Source organism: Stegodyphus dumicola, chromosome 12, assembly GCF_044657685.1.
Source record: "Stegodyphus dumicola isolate Sdum_Otavi_A_Nest chromosome 12, ASM4465768v1".
Taxonomy (NCBI): Eukaryota; Metazoa; Arthropoda; class Arachnida; order Araneae; family Eresidae; genus Stegodyphus; species Stegodyphus dumicola.
The window spans coordinates 43,862,195-43,879,224 of NC_140779.1; the positions used below are offsets into that span (position 1 = coordinate 43,862,195).

The following is a 17,030-nucleotide window of genomic DNA, read 5'->3' on the forward strand; positions in this document are numbered from 1 at the left end:
ATATGCTGGTTGTTCCTTGATGCAAAATCGGATTTTTCCTGACATGGCATGCTGATTGTTTTCCATATTTTGATTCTATAACTCAAATTATACTTGATACCAAATTTTGTAAAATATATAGTTTGGTGCACTTTTTCACTTTCTGCCAAGGGTAATTCACTCGACAGATTTAATGGTTTATGTTAATTATTTCACTTTCCACTTCATTCTGAACATATGGAAAAAACCTGATGTTTTCTTCTATCGCGCAGATATTTTTGCTTTGTATTATATTTTTTATTCACAGTTGCTATTTTCATATATATTTTTTATTTATAGAACTCGATTTTAATTACTTCACTTTTGTAGAATTATATTTCTTCAAGTAATCATTTAAAAAATTTTTGCTTATCCATTCAGATTGTATACTTTTAAGTATTTTTAATTCATGAACTTTTTTTTTTTTTTTTTTGGTTTGTTTTCATTTATTTGAATTCATTCCTTTCAAAAAAATAGTTTGTGATCCAGGATTTGTCACAATGAATTTGAAAACTGCATAATGCACTGTAAGAAGAAATACAGCAAAGCACAGTTAATATGTTTTTCAGTGGATCGTTAAGAAATGAGATATGAAGTGAAGAAAGTACATGAGAAAGATGCATAGTTAATTTAATTTAGGATAATATGCATGCACTTAATTCCCCATTGCTTTTGAAGAGTTTTGTTATTGAGATATAGCTTTATGTGTTTTTAACATTCTACTTTTTGTTTCTTAGAATATTATCCAAATAAGTTCAGATTTTTAGTTTTAAAATCAGAAGGGAGGAGCATTCATTGGTGGGGGATGCAAAAAATTATGTTTTTTCCTAATGCCTTAATGAATTTTTGAAGCACTTGGCAAATATGTCTGCACTATCTACCTTTTAATATTTATTGTATTCCATAAAGAAATTGAAGCAACTTGGTTTGGGGGCAAATAGTTGAGTTAATAAACCTGTACCAAATGACAGAGTACAACAACAAACTCTTATAACCGCTCCTGCTACTGAAAGCAACTGCGGTGTTTTGAAACGATTGCTGCCAGTAAGTCTGTTTGAATCCACACTTCTAAACACTCCATTATCTCACTCCGAATTAGGCATGAGGAGACAGGTGCTAACTACCAAAGTGGGCAAAAGCCAATAGGCTAAAACAAGGCAGAACACATCAGCTGAGCAAAAGCCCCCCCCCCCAAAAAAAAAAAAAAAACAAGCGGCTAAAAGAGGAGGGGGTGTCTTTTGGCTAAAAAGGGAATAAGCAGAAAGCTAAAAACTGGTCTAAGAAGGGGAGAGCCATAACGGCTAAAAAAGAAGGGAAACAGGCGAAATGAAGCAAAGCCTATCGACTAAAAGGGGCTGAGAGGGAAAGCTAAACGGGGAAAGAGAAAGCTTTGTAAACTTAAAACAAAAAAGGGGGGAAGTTATGATGGCTAAAACAGGAAGTGAAGAGATGGCCAGTTAAGTTAGAATGCTAGCGTAATTTAGGGGGGGGGGAACACCTTTTTACATAAATGAACAATTAATTAAAGCAGAGTAAAATTAAAATAAACATATACACAAACAAAGTAATAACCATAAGAAATAAAAATAATAATAATAATCATAACAAATAAATAATAACAAAATGATTAATAATAATAACAAAAGTAAGTAACAATAATAAATAACAATAATAACAAAATAATAGAAAAATTCAAATAAACTTATAAACAGATATACAATTTGCTGCAGGTGTAAGTAAACACCACAGTGACTAAATAATTGAGCATTAAATTGAAGTGAATAGAAGGAAAAATAACAATCAGAATGACGTAAACATTGTAGGATTAACGATAAACAATAAGTCGTTTACATGTATAAGTTGCATAATTGACTTCATGGCATTAAGAGTAGAATTGCCTTTTGCCGATGTTCCCGGTGAAGGCAGTGGTGATGGAAAAAGAGATGTTCTTTCTTTCACTGTTATTGGACAAAACGTGATGAAATAGAGAGCTCTTGCAAGCTCTCCACTTGTCTCACAGCCGCATCTTGTGTTCTTTTTATGAAAACTTTGAATATATTGCGGAAATTTGCCATAATTTGTCAAGATTTGATTTAAAATGTGATCTGATTGTATGCAAGAGAGAGAAATTGTGGGAAAAAGGTATAAGTCGAATGTCCTGTAGAGTCCTCATCCCATCTTTGCTGCCATGTTTTAAACAATTCTTGCAGGATTTGGTGTTTTGCTGAAATCTCTGAAAGTGGCACATCATCTAAAATGATCTTGTTGTATTGCCCCTTTTGCTTCGGAATCTGCTCTTTCGTTCCCTGCGATTCCAATGTGAGCTTTAATCCAATTAAACCGTAGAGAATGGGAATCTAAAAGAGTTTTTATGATTTCTTTTAGGCTAAGAATGCTTCTTTTTATAATTTTATCACTATTTAAACTTAGGAAGGGAACTACGACTATCTGTAAAAATATGAATAGGAATGTTGTCAGTTACTGTGGAAATGAGTGCTTTTTTTTAAAGCAATCTCTGCTTGGAACACGGAAGCCGTATCATTTAATCTATAAATTTCTGAATGAACTTCGTGCCCATTGTTGTACGTAACGAAAGCCACACCTACATGTTTACCAATCTTAGATCCATCTGTAAAGTTTTTGATATTTTCCTGTGTTGGAGTATTTTTATGCTAGGGAATTATGTCTTGATGAGCAGGGTGTGTGTGGAACTGCGGGACTTTTTCTTCTAAGGTATTGTACCATATAACAAGATTGCTTATTTCCAAGTTTTCTTTATAATGAATTAGTCTAAAGAATTTTCTCTCCATCTCAGCTTTTATGTCTAAAGGCATAAGGCCCGAGAGAACTTGCAGGGCTGATGTGGGAGATGTTGAATAACATTTGGTAATACATAAAAGAACTCGCCTTTGTATTTGTGAAAGTTTTTGCTTCTGACATACAGTTCCCATGAACCACATGGGACACCCATAAAGTATTAATTGCTCGATAGCTCTGAGATAAAGTATTTTAAGTAATTTTTCTTTCTTGCTCCAGTTTTGAGAAATGATCCGATTTAGTTTATTAATTAAATTTTGTGTTTTCTTCTTTAAGTGTACTAAGTGTGGAATCTATGTGAGTTTCTGATCAAGAATAAAACCCAAGTATTTTAACTTCTTGAGATGGTAATGTTTTCCCATTTAATAGGTGGAGGCGATCTATGTAATTTAGTGCCTTTAGGAAACAAAATTAATTTGGTTTTATCAATACTAAAATTAAGTTGATATTTGTTGCTCCAGTGCTTAAGTTTTTCTAAAGTTCTATGAGCCATTTCTTCAATTCGCAGTCTGTTGCTACCAGAAATGATGACTAAGAAATCATCAGCATATGCTTGAATTTTTTACGTCTGTGTCAAATTCTAAATTTAAAGTTGTATCAGCCAAGATATTCCATAAAGTGGGCCCTAGGTTTGAACCTTGAGGTGCCCTTTTCTGATAAGAATGTGAGATATTGACTCCCATCTCTTTTATATTGTATTTTCCAGTTGCTCAAATAACTTCGAATTATGCGAAAAAGATTTCTTGGACATGACTTTATTTAAGCTTGATAGCAATCCAGGCCACCAAAGGTTATTGAATGCAAATGCAACATCTAAGGAAATAACACAAGTATGAAGATTGTTCATTGTATTGTTATGAATTTCATTAACTAGGTTATTTACTGCATCAATTGTGCTATGACCCGCTGTGAAACCATATTGTTGGCTATTGAGTATTTTTTTGCAATAAAAAAATGAGTTAGTTGTCATGCAATAATCTTATCTAATATCTTTCCCTAAGCTGATAAAAGGCAAATAGGTCTGTAGGCATTGAGATTTGTAGCATCTTTCCCTTCTTTCTGAAAAAGGACTAAATTACCAGTCTTCCATTCTTCTGGAAAGTAACCAATTTCTAAACATCTGTTCATAATTTGAGTCATTAGGTGTTTGGATTACCAATAAAGACTTCCTCTACAATATCTATAGAAAGCTCGTCGTTGATGATCTCCCGATAACTACCCAAGAAATAAACAATATCATCAAATCTACAGAAAGAGGAAAAGTGCCCGGGGGTTGACGAACTTTCCATAGATATTGTAGAGGAAGTCTTTATTGCTATTCCGAATCTTATGACTCGGATTATGAACAGATGTCCGAGTTCAATGCTCGAGATGAACAGATGTGTGAATTGTGAACAGATGTTTGAAATGACAGAGTAATAAAACATATCCCAGAATTTTTCTAGTCAACAAAATCCAGTGTTTTTTCTATGTCATCAAGTTATCTGATCTTAATATGGGATGCAAATAATCTAAACATATAATTTTGACAATTTTTAAGATTTGCAATTGCCATATTAAAGAGCATTTTTTTAAAACTATATGTAATAAATAAAATGAAGAAAAACTTGAAACATTCTTTGTAAGAGGGTTAATATAAAAATTTTAGTTTCATACATTTTTATTAAAAGATGGGATGTCACCAAAACTGTCATACTTTTAAAAGTTAATTTATTTAGTTTTTCAAATACTTAATTTAATGCTGCATAGCATGAAATATGTAAATCATGGAAAAACTTTTCCTTATATGGGTGAATGATTACAGTCAGGTGATTGGAGTCAAATTTCAATTCAAAACAGAAGGAACATATCTCACAAAATACTGAAAATGTGACTTAAAATTAGTATGAGTTTTGAATAGTGTGTTTTGATACTTACTTTAACCATGGGGAGCAGCAGAGTTTAGGCTTCAATCGGGAGAAGACATTTTTCATTTTGCACCTGAGGTTATGCTTGCAGTGTCTTATTTGAAATTCCAGCATTCATTATTTTTATATGAAATTCAGTATTAAAAAAGTATTTTCATCTGAGTTTATGTTAGTGTGTATTGCTGTGTTTTTTAAGTATTTTATTCTGTATTATAGGTGCTTGGAGTTGGATCCTGATAATTTACATGCATTAATGTCTTTAGCAGTTAGTTACACAAATGAAACACTTCAAGTTCAAGCATGTGAAACATTGGTGAAGTGGCTATTAAAAAATCCAAAATACACCCACTTAGTTAAATCTAACTTTGTTGATGACACTTTGCCAGTATCATCTATATTGCCAAGGTAGAGTATCAAATAGATTACAATTTATATATTCATATGTATTCTTTTCCTTTTTGAAATAATTGTTCCAGTTAAGTTATTATGCTTTTCTTTCGAATACCTAAAAAATGCATTGATGTACGAGGTTACTGTATTTTTACCCATTAGTGTTTTTAAAATCTGTAAAAAAAATTGTTTAACTCAGTTAGAAATTGTTCCAATTAATTTAATATACTTTTCTCTTGAATGCCTAAAAAGTGCATTAATGTATGAGGTTATTGTAATTTTATCCTTTAGTGTTTTTAAAATCTGTAAACAAAATTGTTTACTCTGTATGTACATGTGTTTGTGTGTATGGGTGTCCGAATTAACGACTTTTGACTGTATTAGTATATTTTTTAAATTTAAAACTTAAAGCCCCCCCACAGCTATCTGTAAATACTAACTTATCCATCTTATGGGCAAATCCACATTAACAAATTAATGTATGAATTTTCACCCGTGTTAACCACTGGTGAGGTGCTTACAGCAGTTATTTCTAAAAGCCTTTATTCCTCGTTTAAGTAGCTTGCCTTTTGGAAATGCACTAAAACATTCCATTTTTTCATAAGGTGGGAGCTTTCAAAATTTTCTCTTAACATATTCTGTATTAGCACACAATTATCAATTACTTTTAACATTCATTTACCATATTTTCATATTACCTATCTGCATCAATTTCACTTCTTAATTACATTACTCATAATCAGTTTTATTGTTGTTGTTCAATTTTTTAAATTATTAATATTTAAAAATGAAAATGACTATATCATTTCAATATTCAGTATTCAGATGTTAAATGTTTTGTGTATTATACTCAAGAAACACTTTTTTTTTATCATATTCTACACTATATTCCAAATAAATGTTTCATTCCTTTAAAAATTCTTATCAACTATTAAAACATTTTCGATATAAATTCAAATTATAATTATCTATCTTAGTAAGCTTCCCTAAAAATAATTTTTAAAAAAAATCTTAAAAATTCATTATGTAATTTTATCAAACATAATTATAAATAATTAAAACTTTTGATAGCATGAAATTTTAATTTTTTTATTTTCATCAAACATTTGTACATTTTCTTAAACCAGTGTAGTGATAAAACAACATTATATGTTAAAATTTCAGGATAGAACCAATTGATAAATAAATTATTCGTAATATCGTTAGAATTGAAGAAAGCAGAAGGGAAATAATCTTCTAGCATACAGGTTCAAGCATAAAACAGTAAAAGAGAACCAAAATTATTCGCATAAGAGCCAGAGGAAGGTTCAGTGACCTTCAAAGTACTTTTGAACATATCAGATTATTTTCATTCTAAAAACAGTATGCATGATTATTTGTTGCAGCACAAGTGATTTTTAAACCATCACAGCAGAACAATGATAATTTTTTTTTTCACTTCTAAATATTGAAGAGGTGGCTGAATAAATTTCCGTTCCGTACTTGAGGGATTCTGTATGACTAAATTAACTGTTAATGATGAGATGTTATCTGTAATTACTTGGAAAGACTTTAATTTGTAGATTCACAAGGTGATATAATGGAGACACACTTGACGAAAGCAACGCATTTATTTATTCGTGGGCATTCTTGATAGGCATAAACATGTTCATATATCATTTTAGGTGCTTATTGCACCCTCCGTACTTTTATATAATGGATTACGTTTTTAAATCTTTGGACAAAGCAGAACTGGGAGAATACTCAAGTTGTCAGCAGCAAGTAGGGCAAAGCAGAAGCACCCCCCCCAAAAAAAGGTTGATGTAGAGTAGCTTATCTATTTAAAGGTCCAGATATAGTGTTTCTCTCTGAATTTTGATTGGTTGTGACCTAGCCCCACTGCCATTAAATTTTGATGCATTATCAAATGCAAGGGCATATAAAAAGGAAATTTAAAAATCATTACCAATCATTAATAAAAATCTAGAAAAGGAAATTTAAAGGTCTAATTGCCAATTGTTAATAATTTTGTTAATGATTTAGTTTCATATTTTGTATTCTGCACACAAACACATACATATATACAGGGTGTCCGAATCAAATGTATTTATTTTGAACAGTCGATTAGAAACAAAGTTTTACCACTACAAGGGTAATATTGGCCACACGTGGGAGCTTAATTCACAGAGTTTGGTGACAATATTTTTTTTCTTGCATCTAAGGCACTTGTGCTTTAGCTGAGCCGAGAAACGAAAAAATGGCATGACTGCAAGAGAAGGCACAAATTGTTCTCTGGTATGCAAAACACATATCCATATTCAGTTTACGAAAGAAATCCACCTCAAGCTAAGAGCATAAAAAAGTGACACAAAACGTTTCTCGAAACGGGAAGTGCCTGGAAAAGATGCAGAGGTGATCGGCTTTCATGTGTGGAAGATGTTCGACAAGCTTTCGTTCAGAACCCTTTTCAGTCGATCAGACAGGCAGCTTCTGAATTATCTGTGCCACAATCAACTATTCATGATGTGCTGCATTGAAAACTGAGCTTGCATGCATATAAAATGCAGATTGTACGGAAACTGCAGCCATGATGGGGCCACAGTGTGCAGCATTTGCCATGGAAATGTTATGTCACAACGAAAATCAACACAGTTTTCTGAATTTCTGTTTTTTCAGATGAAGCTACATATCATCTTAGCAAAACATTAATAAACACAGCTGCAGAACATGGGGCTCAGATAATTGCCATTCACTACATGAATCGGAATTGAGCAACCCCAAAATCGATGTCTGGTGTTTTTTGTCACATGATACAGTCATAGGACAATTTCTCTCTACTGAGACGTCTGTGATGGCAAACATTTACCTGGACATGTTACAAATTTACACAATACTCCAAACGCAGCATTTACAACTCACTGTTATCTTCCATCAAGATCCAGCCCCTCATTACTGGAGCTGCGAATTTTTAAATACAACTTTCCCTAACCAATGGATAGGACGCAGTGGCCCAATTGCCTAGCCACCAACATATCTGGACGTGATACCTCTTTCTTCCTTTGGAGGTACATGAAAGACAGTTTACTCAGGGAACATCTGTGATAATAAAAACTTTTGTGCCTCCGTAACTTTGGCTAGTGCTACTGTGAGTCTGGAAATGCTACACCCGATATGGGTGGAATTGGACATTCTCTGCGCTACTAAGGGAGCTCACGAGGAATTGTACTGATTGTTTAATAAAAACTTTCCAAGTATTGGTATCTAATTTTACAGTTTTCTTATGCTTTTAAACTTTCTGTTAAGTAGAGCGACCTCTCTAAATTAGATACATTTGATTCAGACACCTGTATATGTATACATATGGCTTGGGCTGTTTGGATTATGGAAACTGCACAAGACCTAGGGAAATGAGTACCAGACGATTTTTTAAAGGAAACTAGCTTGTAGTCATGTTTACACATAGGAAAAATTATGAAAACTTCTTTGCGAGCAAACGAATTGCCTGGGTTTGAAACCTGGGCAAACTACCAGTGCTCAGGGCTCTTACCACTTGGCTGCTGTTGGCCACGTATATGTATTAGATGAAAAATCTTGTGTTTCTTAGAGGCATCCTTTTCCTCTGTCCCTTGTTTGCTTTTCCATAATCATTTAATCAAAACAACCATATTATGTTTATTACAATCTAACTATAAGAATTTATGGATTATTATTGTCTTTAGGTTTGATTATGTTTGAAAACATGTTTATTATTTAAAGGATATGAGGAGGTGAGAGGATATTTGCTTTTGAATAAGTGTCTTATTGATTTATATAGGAAGAGTATTAAGTCAAACAAAATAATTGTGTAAGCAATTACATGAAGATAGTACTGTGATTCTGTAATTGTAAACTAAATGAATGGACTGTATAATAAAGAACGCTAGCAACTTTATTAACAGTAATTACTTTATTCAGTACTATTACTTGTTGCCTTAGCCGAAACCAGTGGCCAAGTGAGATTTTCTTTGTCTCTAGAATAGGGAGCGCTGCATTCTAACTTAATATGCCACTGCCGGTTGATATTCCAAATTTCAATATGTAAATTAAAGACACAAAATTTAACAATTTCAGAACCAACTAATGAGACAGACAATAAGTTTGTGCAGGGCTACGTATCAATTCTTCTGCAAGGTTTGAGACGGTTCAATAAGTATTTGTGTATACATCATCTGAACATCAGCTCCTAGTACATAGTTGTGCTTTCAAAATCTAATATTAGTAGGGAAAAAAAAAGTTGAATTAAGTTGATTTTCCATTAGTAGTAGTGGCTGATGTATTCAACACAATGCACAGTTTGGTAGAGGTTTTCTTTAGATGATAAACTATGATTAAGATAATTGCAGGTAGCTATTTCAGTTTCTTGAACTTCGTCCGCGTTATTTAAATCTTTATATACATGGATAAAATTCTTATACAAGGTTTTCATATTTGAACCGCTTTCTAGTCAGTTTCACAATTAATGTAATCTTTTCTCAGCAAGCATTTTTGATTCTTCCAATTCCACACCTTTCTTAAAGTGTAATTGAACTTTGCATGAAGCAGACATGGTATATCCAAAAACTGTTTCGTGGCATATCAAGGGTTGATTTTTGTATTGAAATTTTCCTAATTTTAAAATCTCAAAGAATTATTTGACTCCTAGTAACATATCTATTTTATTAGAAGTTCCAAATTGGGGATCAGCTAATTGAATGTTAGTGAGAATATTTAATGACTGTACATTTAAATTCTTTGATGGGGGTTATGTTGTTAATTTTGGAAATAACCAAGCAGTTGATTCATCTTACATATTATAAGGCATTTCTCCCACTTTCCTAGCCTGCCTTCATGGTGTAGTGGTTCTGCATGCTGGGCTGATACTCCAGAGGTCCTCGGTTCGATTCCCGGCAAAGGCGATTGCTAATTTTTAATCTCTCTTGCTTCCAAATATCCTGATGTCTCTACAGTGGTGCCCGAACTAAAAGAGGTGTTGGATGAGGATTCTCCACACTCAGGATTTGGCAATTGTCCTCTAAAAACCCCAGTCGCCCTTTAAAAAGGGGAGTATATAAAGTATTTCTCCCGCTTTCCTAGCCTGCTTTCGTAGTGTAGTGGTTCTGCATACTGGGCTGGTACTCCAGAGGCCTGCGGTTCAATTCCCTGCGAAGGCGGTTGCTAATTTTTCAATCTCTCTTGCTTCCTAATATCCTAATGTCTCTACAATATGTTAAATCCTTATTTGAAATATGTACATCTACTTGATAATTAATATTTCTAATGTTCTCATTTATTCCAGATATGGATGCATAAATTCTTTCTTCTTTTTATTTAACAAACTGGCAACTCTTTCTATCAGAAAACAGGGCATGTTGCTGTTATCGAGGATGTCTTTTTCCTTGATACTGGAATCAAGGAAACTTGATCAAGTTTTGGAATCAAGGAAACCTTTTAACTGGAATCTTTTTCCTTTTGAATTACAAACATATACTATTGCAGTCACTAATAAACACATTTTTTGATGTAAAAAGAAACTTAATTTTTTGAGAACAATATGCATTGTTGTTAGTAATGTCATCACTGGATATTTCTATTTACGTTTGATTAATGGCACCATTGCTGAGAGTCGATGGATTAACAAATGATGTTTTTTATGGCATTCAGAACATCTGAACTTAGAATAATATTTTGTGATAAAATGCTCCTTTCTAAGTCAGTTTAAGCACAATTTATTGTTTTTAACTATTTCATATCTTTGATTTGGATTTAATTTCAAAATTGAGTGGCATTTATGTAGTAAATTATTATTTTTACATGTCACATAAGACGAAGCACTATCAATTTTAAGCATCAGAGTTTTTGAACTTTTTTTCTGATGGATATATTTTTTTATTATTATTTAACTAGTATAGCTGTTAATGTTATCCAGTAATTGATATTTTTTCTAACAACGAAAATAATTTATCAAATGTAGGAACTTCTCTAGCATTAATGCTTAGATGAAATTGTTTATGTGTTTTATAATCTAGCTTGAGGAATGATATTTAATAACAGAATATCTGATAAATTATTTTTCTTATACTTTAAAATATTCAAATCCCTTATGTTTTTAGTAACATTATCTATTACATAGCTTATCCCCTTCGATGATTTGAAAGTAACATTATATATATCCATTATTGACTTTGCATGCATCTTGATTAAGATTCTTTTATTTTCATATTTATCATGAAGAGCTTTAAACAGAGAACTGAAAGTATCATCAACAGTTTGAAGAGTTTTTGCTTTGTGAATTAATGCAGTCTATAAATAATAGTTAACTGAGTATTATTTTCAATAATGTTTTCAAATTGCAACTTAAAATGATTCTATTTGGTATATTTACCAAAAAATTTAGGAATTGATAATTCTGGCAAATGTATTTGTACTTTAAAATCAAATTTACTATAATTTCTTTCATTTTCAGAATGATAGAATAGATGATTAAATTTCCATAATTCTCCAATTCTATTATTTTGGCAGTTTCTTCATTAATTGCTGTTACATCATCTTTTTTTTTTTTTTTTTATCAACACTTTCAAAATATTTATTTCTTAAGTTTCTGATGTCCATTTGAATACTTTAGAGCATTCTATACTTTATTTGAGTTTTGTTTTCATTTACATTATTATCATATTCCTTATCTATATTTTCTAATTGAGTTAGTTTGAATTTTAACACTGTTTTATTTCTCTCCAGTGCCAATATTTTGTTCTTTACTCTAATTCAATGGATTAATGTACTGAGATTCTATAATTCTAAGCTAAATGAGTGGACTATATAGTAAAGAACTGGAACAACTGTATTAATGGTAATTACTACATTCAGTACTACTATGTTGCTGAAATCCGTGGCCCAATATATACATGGATAAAAGTTAATAATTATATACATGGATAAAAGTTTCTTTCTGTTTACAATAGATGGAACTGTATTCTAACTTAATAAAGATGAATAGCCATTTTGAATTTTAGCCCTGTTCTCACCTCAGAAATTGTTCTGTATCATTTTATTCTTTTGATTATGAAAAATATTTAGAGATTTTGTTGTATTTTATGCATTTATTTTTCTTAGTAAGAAACGGGAAGCGGCCAAAGAAATGTTTATTGAAGCAGCTCGAATGAACCCTACAGATCCAGATCCTGATGTTCAGAATGGTCTAGGTGTTCTCTTTAACCTCTCCAGTGAATATGACAAAGCAATAGATTGTTTTAAAGCTGCTTTGCAAGTAAGACCAGATGTAAGTATTGCCATTAATCCTTACGCTGATTCTTTCATCTTTTAGCATATCAAAATTGTGTATCGAATGAATTATACACGTTCTTATTGTTATGTATAAAAGGAATTTTGTGTCTTTTTCTCCCTTTAATTTAAGGTTAGGTAAATTATAAACATTTGATTCAAATCTAAAAATTAAATGGACATTAAGCTTTTTTATAAGATTGGTGGTGGTGTAAGGTTAAGGGTTCTGAACCTTTTTTGCCCCATGCGTCCTTTTTACTGTTGCTAGACGATCATTTCCCCTCCTATTTAAAATTTAAAAAATATTTTGGGTAAATATTCAGGTTTGTTTATATAAAATATTTCAATTTGTTTTTATATTTTTCAAAAGATGTCTCTGTGATCTATCTCTTAAGTCTGTTCTATGTTTCCACACTTGTACTCGCTTTTGTTTTGGGTTTGAATTGCACCAGAGCTCTCTATATTTATGAAAGAATGTGAACATGTTTTTCTTTTCCTTTTCGGGGGGGGGGGGGGGTCTCATGCCTATTAAAATTGAAATATTTTTTATGGACTTCTTGGAAAAATTATTTGTAAATAACTAGTAATTGTGTGGGCACTGACACTATGTATTGAAACTGAAGGTGTCCTAACAGATTTCTCAGGCTTTGTTTTCTTATGCAAAAGTTGCAGAAGTATTGTTGACCAAGAAGTGGAGCTATAGGTTTGCTTTAACTATTAACAGAAAGAAGTATTTTAAACTGGCTGACTCGAGTATATGTGGTTCCTATTGTAATGAAATTTTTTCAGTATTTTAAACCCAGCTGATGAAAATTCAGATAGTGAGGGATGGGGATTTAGCATTAAGCTAATAATATCTAAACTTTTAACTTTTTTGTAACTGACTAGGAAGTAAGACATTATTACACTACAGTGTAAACTTACAAATAGGTGTACACTTTAAGAAAAAAATACTGAAGAAGAAAGCCTTAAATGTTAAGCAACAGTAGAAATGATGTTTCAAAAATATAAAAGTAACTATTTATAGCAATAATGTTTGTATATAATATAAAAATATAATGGTTTTGTATTAAAATAAAAAATATAATGGTGTTGTATTAAAGAATTCATAATATATGAGTTTTAGTTATTTATGTACAGATAATCAAAACATGCTATAAAATTTAAGAAGAGAAAAATGTAAGTAATACTCGGGAAAACAACAAGCTATAATCAAGTAACGTCACTAATCCAGAAAACCTGTATTCCTGAGATATGCACATTAAAAGAATCTTGTTGTGATATATTTATGTTTAAAAAAAAAAAAAAAAAAAATTTTTTTTTTTTTTTTTTTTTTTTTTTTTTTTTTTTTTTTTTAGGGTTTCTTTATAATTTAGTATTCAAGTAGTGCACAGCACTTAATGTGAATCATTTTTATGTAGTAACTTTCTTTAAACCATTAGCCGCTGGTGTTGTGTTGACACAACTGTAAAAATAAATGCATATTTAAATATAACTACCCAAGATATTTTATACCAGCAGATGATTATGTGTAGGGAATATTATGAAGATTTTTTTCGAAAAATATATTTGCCTTCAACAATCATTTTATTTGTAGTAATTAATCTTATACTTAAGACCAGCAAAATGTTTGACCAGGTAGTTTTGCCAAAAATATTTAACAAAAGAATTGCTGTTTTTATGAGGGATTTTTTTTAGTCAAGGTCACTGTTTATCAGATCATTACATTAATGTGACACAGCACTTAATGTGAATCATTTTTATGTAGTAACTTTCTTTAAACCATTAGCCGCTGGTGTTGTGTTGACACAACTGTAAAAATAAATGCATATTTAAATATAACTACCCAAGATATTTTATACCAGCAGATGATTATGTGTAGGGAATATTATGAAGATTTTTTTCGAAAAATATATTTGCCTTCAACAATCATTTTATTTGTAGTAATTAATCTTATACTTGTAGACCAGCAAAATGTTTGACCAGGTAGTTTTGCCAAAAATATTTAACAAAAGAATTGCTGTTTTTATGAGGGATTTTTTTTAGTCAAGGTCACTGTTTATCAGATCATTACATTAATCAGATGTTTATATTTGTGTTGGGAAGGAAGGGAAAACGGGTGTTGCGCTAACACAACTTCAGCAGGAAACTGGTAATCTCCTTTTTTACTCATTCCTTTCGATGTTCTGGTTTATGTTCTGGCTGCTTTAAAAATGCCTATAATGAGGTGGTATCTTACATTAGAAGAAGACCTTCAAAGATTTTTTGATGAAGAAATAGTTGATGATAATGTTAATAATAATCAGAATGAAACTGATATTGTTGTTGTTCTCCCCCAGAAATTGCAGAAGCTAGAGATGAAGAAGAAGGGAATGACAATGTTTTAAACAATGATTATGATATTTTACCAAATGATATTGCTGGGGAAGTTGAAATTCACGAAAGAAATAAGTTTCAGCCTTCTAAAAGCAGTGATAGTCATACGAAAAAGTTTAAAAAGCATAAAACTGAAAACTTGAAATGGATAAAAAAAGGAACCCTCAGTTATGTCTCAGGAAGAGAGATAGAAGAAAAGCTACAAAATACAAAATACAAGGTAAAACTAGTGGAGAGATTTTTTATTTTCTTTTAGACATTTACTCTCTTCTCGTTGAACAGACAAATATATATGCTTAGCCAAAAAATCACCCAGAATTTATTGCATCTGAAGCCTATATGGGAAGATTTATTGGAATATTATTGCTTACGGGATATCCTTCTTTACCTCAAGAAGAAATGCATTGTTCTCTTGATAAAGATATTTCTGTTCCTATTGTACGAGAATTGATATCATGTATGCAATACAGGAATATGAAGCAGAATTTGCATTTAGCTGACAATTGTCAAACTGAAAGTACTGATAAATTATATAAGGTGAGACCATATCTAAACTTACTAAATCTCATAACTTTCTATTACTGGAAATAAAAAGTCTCTTTTAGATTTCAAATGCGAGATTGCATTATTCCTTTTGTAACCTCCTATTGAGAGGTGAATTAGCCAGAAATAGATCAGCAACAGAAAGACCTAGTAAATTCAGCATTCAAACACCACTGCATGGAGATGGTAGACATTTTATTGTAAAGTCCGATGATAACAAAAGCCTTCGTAGTAGAGTGCCATAGTCGGACTGTTTATAGATGCAAAGTATGTAATGTAGCTTTACATCATGATTGTAATCAAGATTTCATGCTTGAATCTTTCAATTGAAATAATCTGTATTTGTAAAAGAAATATAATGTATATTTTAATATTGAATATATTACAAGAAAAGTGATTTGTAGATTTATAAAACATTATAAGCTAAAAAGTAATCCAGTGCTCCACTTAAAGGAAACATCGCACGAGTACAATCCTATTCATTAAACATCCATACTCTTATTCCGCTGATGTTGCATGAACGCAACACTCGCTTTTTTTCTCAGGTAGAGCTTTTTTTAAAATTTTAACTGTAAATTAATGTTAGAAATGCTAAATTTAATATTTGTTATTGTTTTCATGAGAAAAGAATCATTCCTTGTAGTTTTGGCAGTTAATGTGTTAATTAAGCTGCACGAGTGTACGTTTTAAATTTTTATTTGAATATTCTTCGTGAATTTTTTCAGAAGGATGCCAAAGTTTTAATTTTTAGTGTAGTTTTATATTTTTTAGTGTTAGCTGTAGTTTGAGTTTGTTACATTATTATTATTATTATTATTATTATTATAGGATAGTTTGCTTTGGAACCGAATTGGGGCAACCTTAGCTAATAGTAATAGGCCTGGAGAAGCTATTGAAGCTTATTATCGTGCTTTAGAACTCTATCCAGGCTTCATTCGTGCTCGTTTCAATTTGGGTATCAGCTGTATCAATCTTGGTGCTGCTAAGTAAGTATGATAGCTCTGAAGCTTTTTTTTTTTGTACTAGTACATGAGTGTTTATGTATATGGACAAAGTATGAGGTACAGAATCGAGATTTCTGCTATCCTGGGTTCTTAGAAATTTGTAGATCATCAATCTAATAAGATAACATGTAGAAATTATAAAATTAAAATGAGGCATTTATGATCTTAAGGAATCAGAGTGGGGGGAAAAACAACCCAAAAAAAAAAAAAAAAAAAAAAAAAAAAAAAACTATGTACTTTAAACATTTTTATCAAATAATCTAGTTTGAAGCAGTTTTATTGCTTCATTTTTTATATTAATAATCTCTCTTTAATTTGATGGACAGATACAATTTCGTATTCATTTATGAAATTCCACTGTTCAAGTTCTGTAACTCAAAAGTTCCCACTAAACTGTCAAAATCTTTTCATTTTCAGAGATCTCTGTCATTTTCTTCATTATCAGCAGCAAATAACCATATGACAGATCAACTGGATTTAAAACATAACAGGATTTAAAACCATGTGACAAATTTTGCTGTACATTAGTTGATTGCTTATTGCAGCACTGTCTCCTTGCAGTGGCAAACATCTGTTATATCATCTTCATTTATTATCATTTCTCCACATTTTTTCACTAATTCCATTAACTGGAAAATTTCACCTTCTTTTCACCATGTATAAAAACTAGATCATTGCTTATTTTAAAATAGCACTTTCA

At 31.3% G+C, this 17,030-nt stretch overlaps 1 protein-coding gene across 2 annotated transcripts in view; it reads left to right on the forward strand.

The window, feature by feature from the left end:
• Nucleotides 1-17,030, forward strand: part of LOC118198978 (peroxisomal targeting signal 1 receptor-like) — a 159,956-nt gene that overhangs the window by 138,919 nt on the left and 4,007 nt on the right. For both annotated transcript variants that reach the window (XM_085827671.1, XM_085827670.1), the window contains exons 12-14: nt 4,959-5,147; nt 12,240-12,405; nt 16,155-16,312. In XM_085827671.1, coding sequence (XP_085683797.1) covers nt 4,959-5,147; nt 12,240-12,405; nt 16,155-16,312 — 513 coding nt within the window. The remainder of the gene's footprint in view (nt 1-4,958; nt 5,148-12,239; nt 12,406-16,154; nt 16,313-17,030) is intronic.